The following is a 12,086-nucleotide window of genomic DNA, read 5'->3' as shown; positions in this document are numbered from 1 at the left end:
GTATACCCTTTTGTTAAAATATTTAAATTACTAAACAAATGAATAATATTTTACTTGATTTAATGAATGGCTCAGTAGGCTACTAGCATACAGTATATTCTATAGCCTACCTTCATCAAAACAAAACATTAAAATTACACAAAGATGAAAGCAGAATCTCATATGAAGGTGTTACAGAGTTTTACAGAAACAATAACCGGTACCAATCTATTGACAAAGTATGAGTTATTCAGTTGTCTAACTGACTGACAGTGACTGTGGGGTGCAGAAGGTCGCTGTTCTCTTCAGTGTTTAAATAAAGCTTTTTTTAAAGGCTCGTTTCAGTTCGAAAATGGCGGAGTACGATCTGACCACCAAGATTGCGCATTTTTTAGACAGGCATTTGGTCTTCCCGCTGCTGGAATTTCTGTCTGTGAAGGAGGTAATATATCAATTACAGTAGTGTAAAGTATTACTTTGTTGTTCAAGTCTATATATTTTGTTAGTAGTCGCTAAATGGACAGCACCACGTGGTGCGAATAGTCAGCTGATCTGGAGAACTGATTTGGTTTAGTATCTGATATTAAACAGAAATTACCTCTTTATAGACATAATTGCATTCAATATGTATTTTTATGCCTGACAGATCAGCTATATTAAACACGTGAATTATTATTCTGTGGCTTTGAACTCTCTTTGTGTTTCTACAGTAACGTTACCATGGTACTGGGACGTACTGCTATTGTGTTATAATATCATGGTTTTCTTTAAAGTACCACGTAAATACAACAAATATTAACGTAGATATTGTCGTAATTAATTATTGTGGTATGTTTAAAAATACTAGCTATATTAATATCGGGTAGCATCAGTTGGTACAACAGTAACGTTACCTTAAATGAGAATATAAATGTATTTATATTGTATTTGTATTTTTATATATTCAGAAAGCCTGATATAAAGTGCTGCTAAATCTGTTTATTGTTTTCTCAGATCTACAATGAGAAAGAACTTCTCCAAGGGAAGCTGGATCTTCTCAGCGACACTAACATGGTGGACTTTGCCATGGATGTATACAAGAACCTCTATCCTGACAAAGAAATTCCACATTGTAAGTGCTTTTTTTGAGTACAGAGTTAAATAAAAGCATATCCAGATCAATACTGAAGATTTTCACGTCATATAGAGTGCAGTACTATACGCTGCATGCATATTACATATAGAAATTTCACTCTGCAGCATTAAGGGAGAAAAGAACCTCAGTGGTGGCGCAGCTGAAGCAGCTCCAGTCTGAAACTGAGCCGATCGTGAAGATGTTTGAAGATCCAGAGACTCAGAGACAGATGCAGTCCACCAGGTCTGTGGTCATCATATTACCGTTTACTGCTTCTTGAAATATCATTTCTGTTTGATTTGTATGGCTGTTATGTAAACATCGTAACATATGCAAAGTCACCACTACCAAGCACTTTTTTTTTTCTTAGAGATGGGAGGATGCTGTTTGAATATTTAGCAGACAAACATGGCGTAAGTTTTGCAACAAGCCTCAAACTTTTCCTTTTCCAATCATATCTTTTTTATTTTCAGGGAAGTTAATTAACATCTTCCTGCATCGTTGAATATTTCATTCCAGCATTGATTTGCTGTCTCTGTTTATTCCCTCAGTTTCGTCAGGAATATTTGGACACGCTGTACCGTTACGCCAAATTCCAGTATGAGTGTGGCAACTACTCAGGGGCTGCAGAGTATCTTTACTTCTTCCGTGTGCTTGTAAGTGCTGTTGTTTATGTCAACAAGACCACTAGTGTTTTATCCTGTTATTTTTTTTTATATCATTTATGAAGTGTGAAATAGTCTTTGATGGGGCTGGGCGGTATATCGATGTTTTCTTTATATGTGATTCGATATGAGGCAATACTGTTTATATCGATATACTGTAACGTTTGTTTGATATGAGCACATCTGAAAATATAGCAGAGGACACAGACTGAGCTGCTGCGGAGAAAGTGCATAATCCAGTCTGTTCTAAACATGTGACAAGCTTCATTTTAAGGCCTTTAAAAAGACATAGTTTATAGTTTGTTTCGCATATTAGTTTAAGCGGCTCGACCCGTCAGATTCTCAGACAGAGAATGACAGCCGCTGACAGAGACACTCACTCTGTTTAATGTGTTTGAGATGTGCTGTCTTCCTGAATGCATAACTTACATTTTAACATGTTTATTCTCCATCTGTAAATGTTAGAAAGCCATGGAAATATTTCCAATTTTCTGCCAGAATTGCGTGAGCCTTCAGTTTTGGGATTTTCCGCTAAACTTCACTTCAGTGAACAAGCGTCGCCGCGTGCATACGCGCCAATCAGACAGAGCGCAGTGAAATAGGAGCGGAATAACTCTGACTAAAATATATATTTCGCTGAAATATTTGTAGTTGGTCAATAATTGTGACGTACAATTTTAAACCTATAATTAAGTCTATTTTTATAATAGCACTGACTGTAATGGGGTAATGATATGAAATCTTTATTTCGAACAAAAATAATAAAAAAAATAAAACAATGGCAGCAATGAAATATCCAAAGAAAATAAACCAAAAAATAAGAATAAATAAATTATAGCATAATAATCAACAAGTTCGAAAAGGAGTAGGTAGAAGCCCTGGGCTTATCAAGACCTACCCCCAGTAACTACCCAAACCAATTCACAATCGAACAAGATAAATCAAACATGACATTTTTAAATAATACAAAAACAAACAAACAAAAAAAATTAAATAAAAAAAAAAATACATAATTAAATAATGCTTTATCTTAATATTAAGATGAAGATAAAAATCAAAATAAAATAAGCCTTATTTTTGTTTTTAGATTACAATGTTACAATGAAATGTGATTTTAACCCTTTTTTGCATGTAATATAAAGGCTTACATGGTTGCATTCAGTTTATTTGTTTTCATAGCTTTGACAACATTGGGTGGTAAGTGAAATTATATATATATATGTGTATAAATGTGTGTGTGTGTATATATATATATATATATATATATATATATATATATATATATATATATATATATATACACATATATATATATATATATATATATATATATAATTAAATACAGATTTTTTTAAAATCCAAAAATGAAAATACCGAGATATATACCGTATATATCGCAAATCGGCCAAAAAATACAGAGATATGAATTTTTGACCATATCGCCCAGCCCTTGAAGGAACAAATTAATTTGTTTCTTTCCTGAGTGCTTTAATGGCTTTTGTTTTTAGTAATTTATCTGAACAAACAACTGGAAACGGTACCTTTGGATGCTTAAAAAGGTCATTAAATGAACATAACCCTAACCCAAACAAAGTATTAGACTTTTTAAATGAGCTGTTTCAAATATTGCAAAAATAGCTTTGCTTATACCAGGTTATCTCTGACTTTTATTAAATAAATAAAATATATATTTTTTTTATTAAACAAATATAAAATTCTTTGTGACATTTTAAACCAAGTACTGTTCAAAAGTTTTTAATCAGTAAGAATTTTTGCAAGAAATTAGTATTTTTATTCAGCAAGGATATTTTAAATAAACAAAGAAATTCTGAAAAAAAAAAAAGTGTCACAAACAAACTAATTCTTGAGAACCAAATCAGCATATTAGAATGATTTCTAAAGGATCACGTGAAACTAAAGATACGAGTAATAACTTCAGAGCTCAGTGTTAAAGCAGCGATATATCAGAGAATTTATAGCTATGTGAGTGGGATTTTATACCAATGAGATTTCACTGTGAAAAATAACAGAGAAATTGATACTGACAAAAATGTCTCTGTCATGACCAGGTTCCCTCCACGGACAGGAACGCTCTGAGCTCTCTCTGGGGCAAACTGGCATCCGAGATCCTCATGCAGAACTGGGAGGCGGCCATGGAGGACCTGACACGCTTACGAGAGACTATCGACAACAACGTATGTCTGTCTGCCACGTCTCCCTGTATAATAGAAGCTTTGCGGCTGTATTTCATCAGCTGAAGAAATCCAATATCCTTCCCACTGGTTAATTTGCTGGATCACCCATGTTCCTTTGAGCTCAGATATAACAGTCCTTTAGCAGACATCAGGCATTAAATCAACTCTACACACAAAATTGACCAGGATGACATTTACATTGCATCAGTTCTGAGAAGTAAACGCTTGGCTAAAGATGGATGCGTGTGGGTTTACTGCAGCATCGTTTGCTTTGCTAGTCCGTGCTTGTAATGTAGCCTCAACAATGTGACATAATGTGACGTAAGAGTGAAGCAGTGTTGACATATTTTTAATCAAACCATGTTTTTCTTTCCTGCCTCGGTTCAGTCGGTGAGTTCTCCACTTCAGTCGCTGCAGCAGAGGATGTGGCTCATACATTGGTCTCTGTTTGTCTTCTTTAACCACCCCAAAGGCAGAGACAACATCATCGAGCTGTTCCTCTATCAGCCCCAGTGAGTGTGATTACAGAAATTCCCTCTTCCGCTATAACAAGCTCTCTCAAATTGCTCATTAAAGAATGTAGAAGTGCAACAAACTACATTTGCAAAACATTTATGTCATTTGCTTAAGGGACTTGCCAGGAAGTGCGAGTTGTTTGCAACAATTACTTCAGAGAGGGTAGCTGGAAAATTCACAGTTAATGAGATTCGCTCTTGAAAGCGTTACGTTTTTTAGGGGGAACAGTGCATGTTTGCGTGACCATATAATGAGTGGCGCTCGGTCTGAGCACTTTGAAGATGACACAGTCTGTGTTGAGCGTTTGAAGGACCATTCTGATATAATATTGAAACTGGAACAAATCAAAGCAGATTTTGTTGACATTGTGTGAATTTTTTTTTTTTTTTTTATAATTGTGTTAATTTGCTTTTTGATATACTTTTAAGGCGAGATTTCAATACTGGTTTCCTGAATCGATGTGGTTCAGTTTCTCAATTCTTAATCTGATTTAGATTCGATATTGTTTCAATTATTACAAAATATTATAGATTATTTTTCAGGTATTATAAATATAAATACGAACAAAAATGCACTAGTTTGGGGTCTGTAAGATTTTTAAATGATTTTGGAAAGAAGTCTCTTTTGCTCAGCAAGGCTGCATTTATTTAATCAAAAATACAGTAAACACAGCAATATTGTAATAACATTATTATAATAATTTATAATAACCGTTTTATATTTTAATACATTTTTACATTTGAATTTATTTCTGTGATGGCAACACTGAATTTTCAGCAGCCATTATCCCACTTTTCTGTGTCACATGATCCTTCAGAAATAATTCTGATGTGCTAATTTTCTGCTTTTTTTAATGCATTTTTATGAAACATTTTTATGCAGTTTTCACTGCTTAATAATTTTGTGGAAACCATAATTTTTTTTTTCAGGATTTACTGATGTAAAAATGATGGTTGTTTGTTTCTTAGGTACCTGAATGCAATCCAGACCATGTGCCCTCACATTCTGCGTTACCTGACCACGGCCGTAATCACCAACAAAGACGTGAGAAAGCGTAGACAGGTCCTCAAAGATCTGGTCAAGGTTATTCAACAGGTCAGCATTAAATGAATCTACAATTCAACATTAACACGTTGCTTTCAGTATCAAAGCTCAAATAAATCCTGAAGAGAAGACGTAGTTAACCAGCTAGTTAAGAATCCTTTGATACTGCATTGATTTTATGAAAGGTGCATCTGAGCCGAGAGAGTTTTTTTCGGTGTGGGTTGTTGTGAAGATTGTCCTCTTTGTGGTTCAGATGAATGAGTTCACAGATTCTCCTTTGAGGTTTCTAGCTCAACAAGCGTTGTTGCATTCCATTACGTTCATACTAGATGTGCTTCCTTTTAAGTATTGATTCAGAGCTGGTGTATTAGCATTGGTTTTAAATTGCTTCTTGGGGCACCGCCACATTTTATACCCTTTGACTTTGGCATTGCTGTCAAATTAGCACGAGATTAATGTTCCTCTCTGCTTTTGCTCTCTCAACAGGAGTCGTACACGTACAAGGATCCCATCACAGAGTTTGTGGAGTGTCTCTACGTTAACTTTGATTTCGACAGCGCTCAGAAAAAACTAAGGGAGTGTGAGTCGGTAAGGTTCATCACCCGCTGTGTGTTGTGTGTGTAATGTAGCTACCAGGGCTGTCATTCCTGTCAGTACACTGCTTCTCTCTGTTTGAATCGGTTGGAGACGAGCATTGATAGGAGCTCTCATCCTTTTGCTTGGAGTCATAGGTCCATTCATCCACTCAAAATCCCTGTCTACTGTAATTTACTGCTGTTTCCCACTAGGCTTTTCAAGACATTTCTGCTGTCAGTTTTCAGACCTACAGCTATGAGGCAGCTCCTCTCTTAGACGTGGCCTAGTTGGGCCAGAGGGAGCATTCAGCATTCAGACCTGTGAAAACATAATCTCCTCTGCCTTTTCACCACAGTTTCAGTTTATGCCTGAGGGATTTGTGTCTGTTAAAGCTGATCTAGGTTCAGCTGCAGTGAAGGGAATTTTTTCATTTAAATTGTATTTTTTATTAAAGAATTAAATCTATTGGGGGTAAATTCTGTTCTTTTTAACAGTTAACATTGAACTTTTTTTAAATATTCGGGTCATCAAATCTAGGTAAATATTGGTCACAGACACTGAGATTTACCTTAAATTTCACCAAGCTGATTACTCACTAAAAACTCCCTACGGATCATGTTTTCTTGCTATTTTAATTCTTATGTTAATGTCTGTTGCTTTTGAGTTGCTTACTTCCTTTTCTTTAAATTAGTCTTCCCATAAACGCCGATAGGCGCTCCCATCATGTTATGATGGAGGCATCGTACTTTAAAAAAATAAATAAAGTTCTTAAATACCAATCGAAGCGGGATTAAAACTCAGGACACCCGTAGTGCAACGACGCTGTATGTCGGTGTGCTGCCCACAAGGCTATCAGTACCGACCAGTAGTAGCCTACTTTTTAAAAATAGAAAATCTAGTTAATTTTAAACAGACTGTTTAAAAGTACAAAATTCCGTCTCGAGGCCCTTCAGTGGACCATCAATAACACTTACACAACTTTCAAAGCAGATCATTTGAATGGATTTTATTCTTTTCAAGGTTCTGGTGAACGATTTCTTCTTGGTGGCCTGCTTGGAGGATTTCATTGAAAACGCACGGCTGTTCATCTTCGAGACGTTCTGCCGGATCCATCAGTGCATCAGCATCAGGTAGCGCCGCCTCCCAGGAGGAATCCTGATAGACTAGTGTGCGCTAATCCTCTTAGCTCTGTAAAAAGATCGTACCGCACTGCGATGATTCAACACGCTGCCAGGATCAATGGATTCCAGCCAAATCTGACAAAAGCTGAGCGATGTCACAATAGTATACATTCTAAAGAACCAGCTTGAAGGAAATCAAGATTTCGATAGATGCGAGTACAACAGTGTGTTTAGAGATTAGTGTTTTGTTTTTATTAATAGTTTAGTTTTATTAAGGATTTAGTTATTTTAGAACATCGAGTTAAACTAAATAAATGCAAAGTCTTTCCTTGGCAACAAGCTGGAAGAAAACAAGTTAATTTTTTTTATTTAAGTAAACAAAAGTGTTTTAGTTAATTGTAATAACCCTGTTACAGATGTTATTTTGATGTTTGTTAACATTTTCTTTGAACCCCACGGTTTGTGCCAGGAAACCTGTTGTTTTCACATTGAATCGTAGAGGTGGTGGTGCGACTTAATTCGTCATCAGCTTGTGTTTATCACAACAGTTGATTTTTGTTGAGACTGTTCGAACTCTTGTTTGAAGACGAGAGCTACAGCTTGTTGTTGACCTCAGGCAATCTCTGTATTTCTCATTTTCTCCCTCTCACCCATCGCTCTTCCTGTCTCTGGGCAGCATGTTGGCAGATAAGCTGAATATGACCCCCGAGGAGGCCGAGAGATGGATCGTAAACCTGATCCGCAATGCCAGACTGGATGCCAAAATTGACTCCAAACTGGTAAGCGAGCTCTGGGGTGCAGAACACATGTCCAAAACTCAAAGCCCATTAGATTGAGACGCACTAGACTCCCTCTGACAGTGAAAGCGGGCTGTTTGTTTGTATGATGTTTAACAAAAGTGCACATAGCCTAGAACAGTTGTATTATTTTATGAAATTATAAGTTTTACTTTTGAAATTGATTTGTATTTCAGATTCACAAGCTGAATATAACGCCTTAAAGTGATACTTCACCTAAAAATGACTTGCTCTCATGTTATTTCAAACCTTTGATTTTCTTGGTAACACTTTACAGTATAAGGTTCTGATTGATAATATTAGTTAGCTAGATTAGTTAACATGAAATAACTATAAACAATACCTCTACAGCATTTATTGATTAATATTAATCTTAACATTTACTAATGTTTTAAAATTAGAAGTTAACACTAGTTAATGCACGGTGAACTAACATAAATCGCGAATGAATATCTGTATTAATAAATAATGTTAATACAGATAAATAAATGTTGTGAAACTATATTGCTCATTGAGAGTTCGTATAGTTAGTTAGAAGATTCATAGCTGGTTAATGCATTACTAAATGGGACCGAAGTGTTACCCTTTTTTCTTTCTGTGGAACACAAAAGGATATGTTTAGCAGAATGTCCAAGCTGCTCTTTCCCATATTACAAAAGTCGATGATAAAAAAAGCATGGTAGCACTTTATAATAAAGTTAAGTTTATTGCTAATTTTGTTTTTGTTTTCACATCTTTTATTAATCTAGGTTATTTTATTTTTCATTGCTTATTCATGTTTGTTCATAATACAGTAATGTAAATTTATACTGAAATGTTAAAAATCTATTTGAGGAAATTAAGATTAATTCATGCTGTAAAAATATTACATATTTTAACTAAACATTAACATATAAAATCTTCTTGTGAGGTGTTACCAAATCAGTATCAAAGTTACCAACTTTTTTTTGGTTGATCTCTGTCTGTAACTGTAGGATTTAAAGGGACAAGTCAGTTTTAGTTTTCTTGCCTTTTGTTTGTGTGCTTGTTAAAGAATATTGCCCAAGATTTTATCATAAGCTTGTATTGGAGCTGTAATGGTTTTCTAAGTCATTATAAAACCAAAGTGATGCTGAACCACTAAATCCTCTAAAGCCTTTACTATTTAATTGTAATACTTGGAAAAAATTCTTTGATAATTTATACTAGTGTTCTTTTAAAGTCTAAAACGGTTCACTGCTCCTCCCTGATGAGTGTTTTCTACTCAGGGTCACGTTGTGATGGGAAACAACGCCGTGTCGCCATATCAGCAGGTGATCGAGAAGACCAAGAGCCTGTCGTTCCGTAGTCAGATGCTGGCCATGAACATCGAGAAGAAGATCAGCCACAGCAGCAGGAATGAGGTACTGGACTCAAAGCAAACAGTGCAGACTGAACTAATGAGTTTTTCCTTCAGCCGAGCTTACCGTCAAGAAATGAATGTGCTGGGAAACTTTTGCTTTTAAGCATTGAAGCATTTTTCCTTAATTGAACATTAGCCAGCATTAGCCAGTGTACAGTTCCCCAAAATATCTTGCACATTCCCAAATCAAAGCCCAGACTCAGCGTAATGTCTGAATAATCGGATTTTATGTCAGTGAAGTAATTCACGTCATATATCTTGTCCTGTATTTTGCTTGATATTCACTTTGAAGTAATTGCTTGAGTCAGAACATTTTGACCATTTAAAATATTTATGTCAGACATTTAACAGAAGAAATAGTTTCGAGCAAACTTCTGTTCTATATGCTGCATCTTTAATGTCACTAATGATCTTCCATTTCTTTTTAGACACCGAACTGGGCGGCTCAAGACACTGGCTTCTATTAGACTGGAAACATCTTACTTCTCAACCTCATCTTAGTATTTAACTAACTGTCTTTTATTTAGCCATGTTTTATATTAGGATCATTTTGTAAAAGACTGATGCAGACACTTCCAGCATGACAAGAGCTACAGAGTTCTGGGATGCTGCCGTGAATTTTATGTATTCTGTATGAAGGAAGGAGTTTACCAGGCAAGATTTTATTCATTCGTTCCAGTTCTGTGTAATCTCAAAGGACATTTTTCTTTTCTCTTATGCGAGTACTTGTTTTGAACATCATAACACAACAATGAACAGTGGAAATTTGTTTCTGAACACATTTTTAAGGATCCTGCACCATACTTCTGGAAATCTTTAATGGTTAAAGGTGAAGTGTGTTATTTTGGTGTCAAATAATAAGAATTGTTTCCAAAACAGTTCTACTGTTGTTTCATTGTTCATTTATTGTACTTTTAAGCCGATGTTTGTCATGTGAGACCACTTAAACTAGCAATTTTTTTTTAAATAGATAAATGATGAGTATGTATTTTAACAGTCTTTCTGTTTTATTAATTCATTCTTCACACTTCACTTTTAACACTCATGCTTTTTATTCATCACTCTATCAACAGGGTCCTACAGTGCTGGAAATATTAGAATTTTATAAGTTTGTTTCAGGCCTGAAAGAGATCGGTCTGATTTCTGTTGCTAAAAGTTCAAAAGTTTGGGGTCAGTAAAATCTCTTATGCTCACCAAGTGAAATCAGCAATATTGTGAAATACTGCAATTTAAAACAACTGTTTTCTATTTTAATATATTTTAAAATGTAATTTATTCCTGTGATGGCAAAGCTTAATTTTTATCAGCCATTACTCCAGTCTTCAGTGCCACATGATCCTTCAGAATTAATTCTAATATGCTGCTTTTGTTCTCAAGAAACATTTCTTGTTATTATGAATGTTGAAAACAGTTGTGCTGCTTAATATTTTCTTAGAATTCTTTGATGAATAGAAAATTAAAAAGAACCCCATTTCAAATAGCCTACATTTTTGTAACAACCTAAAGTTCCCCCCCCATCTCTCACTTTTGCTGAATAAAATTATTTTCTTTCCAGCAAACAAACAAAAACTAACCTTACTGACTACAAACTTTAGAACTGTTAATAGAAAACTATTCAAAAGCATTTCATTGGTTAGACTCTACTTCTTTAAGGACCAAGCTTAAAAAAAAAAATTAAATGTATACAATCAAGAAAATGAATGAAAAGGGATTGAAAATCACTTTGGTCATAAAGTGTGGGAGCCCTGTATCAAATGTGGTGGGAATTTTTCAGTAATGGCAAGAATATGCACAAGCAGTGTCTCAGCTCATGTCTCATCCAGTAGGTGGCAGCAGTGACTAACTTTTCCACCATCGTCTGGCTAGTCAGCCAAAGACAGCCACAAACCAGTCATTTCCAGCTGCCTGACTGATCATCATGTCTTTTAAAGCCTTCTTGATTTTCCAAGCCAATGTTTACAAGCCAAAACCTAGGAATGTTGGGCATCTGTGTTTGATTTTGGGGGAACCAGGCAGGGCCGTGCACAGACCTTTTGAGGGGCATGTGCTGAAACTGAAAAAGGGCACCCCCCTCCCTTTTTTTATATCAAGATTATTTAGTAAGCCTGCATAAAAGGAAGAAATGGTCACATCTTCATACTGTTCCATACTGGCTTTCTTCTCTTGCATCTCCTTCTGGTAACTCTCCTGCAGAGGCTCCTGTATCTTGTTCACCAGCAAATTCTTGTACATCATCTATCGCTTCTCTCTCTACATCTGAATTACTACTTCCTTCCTTTTCTTCTTCCCTGCTACAAACTGGCCTGATCCATGAAGTAAGTGAGCTGCTACCCTTGGCTGCCTGCTGTCACTCCCTCTCCTTCTTTTTCTTATTTCTCTCTTTACGGGGCATTGCACTGCAACCACCAAGTAATCAAAATTTATGTAAGTGCAAAAAAAGTTTTTTTGTCAGTATTATTTGTAGGGTCCTGTGTTTGTGAATTTCTCTTGTGTACTCCCTCTTTTTTTAAATTGCATTTATAGAGAAAAAAAAATACTTGACTCATACATAAACATGTTAACCAAAAAATACAAATTAGCTTATAAAACCAAACAGAAACCAAAATCTTTTTTTATTGAACTTTATGGACTTTTTTATGAACTTTGCAAAGAAAAAAATTATATATATTCTCTTTTTTAGCTATTCTGTTTGGTTTTA

At 35.3% G+C, this 12,086-nt stretch overlaps 1 protein-coding gene across 1 annotated transcript; it reads left to right on the top strand.

Moving 5' to 3' along the window:
- Positions 1–271: 271 nt before the first annotated feature.
- LOC109111847 (eukaryotic translation initiation factor 3 subunit E-B) lies at positions 272–10,387 on the top strand. The gene is made up of 13 exons (XM_042744952.1): positions 272–421; positions 973–1,090; positions 1,219–1,336; positions 1,464–1,506; positions 1,645–1,749; positions 3,828–3,953; positions 4,341–4,465; positions 5,438–5,564; positions 6,000–6,101; positions 7,110–7,219; positions 7,887–7,989; positions 9,255–9,389; positions 9,817–10,387. The coding sequence occupies exons 1-13, from the start codon at positions 332–334 to the stop codon at positions 9,853–9,855; spliced, it is 1,341 nt and encodes a 446-aa protein (XP_042600886.1). The 5' UTR covers positions 272–331; the 3' UTR covers positions 9,856–10,387.
- Positions 10,388–12,086: the final 1,699 nt, after the last annotated feature.

Source organism: Cyprinus carpio, chromosome B19 (genome assembly GCF_018340385.1).
Source record: "Cyprinus carpio isolate SPL01 chromosome B19, ASM1834038v1, whole genome shotgun sequence".
NCBI lineage: Eukaryota > Metazoa > Chordata > Actinopteri > Cypriniformes > Cyprinidae > Cyprinus > Cyprinus carpio.
Note: the sequence above shows the minus strand (reverse complement) of the source record. Positions and strands in the feature narration are given on the sequence as shown.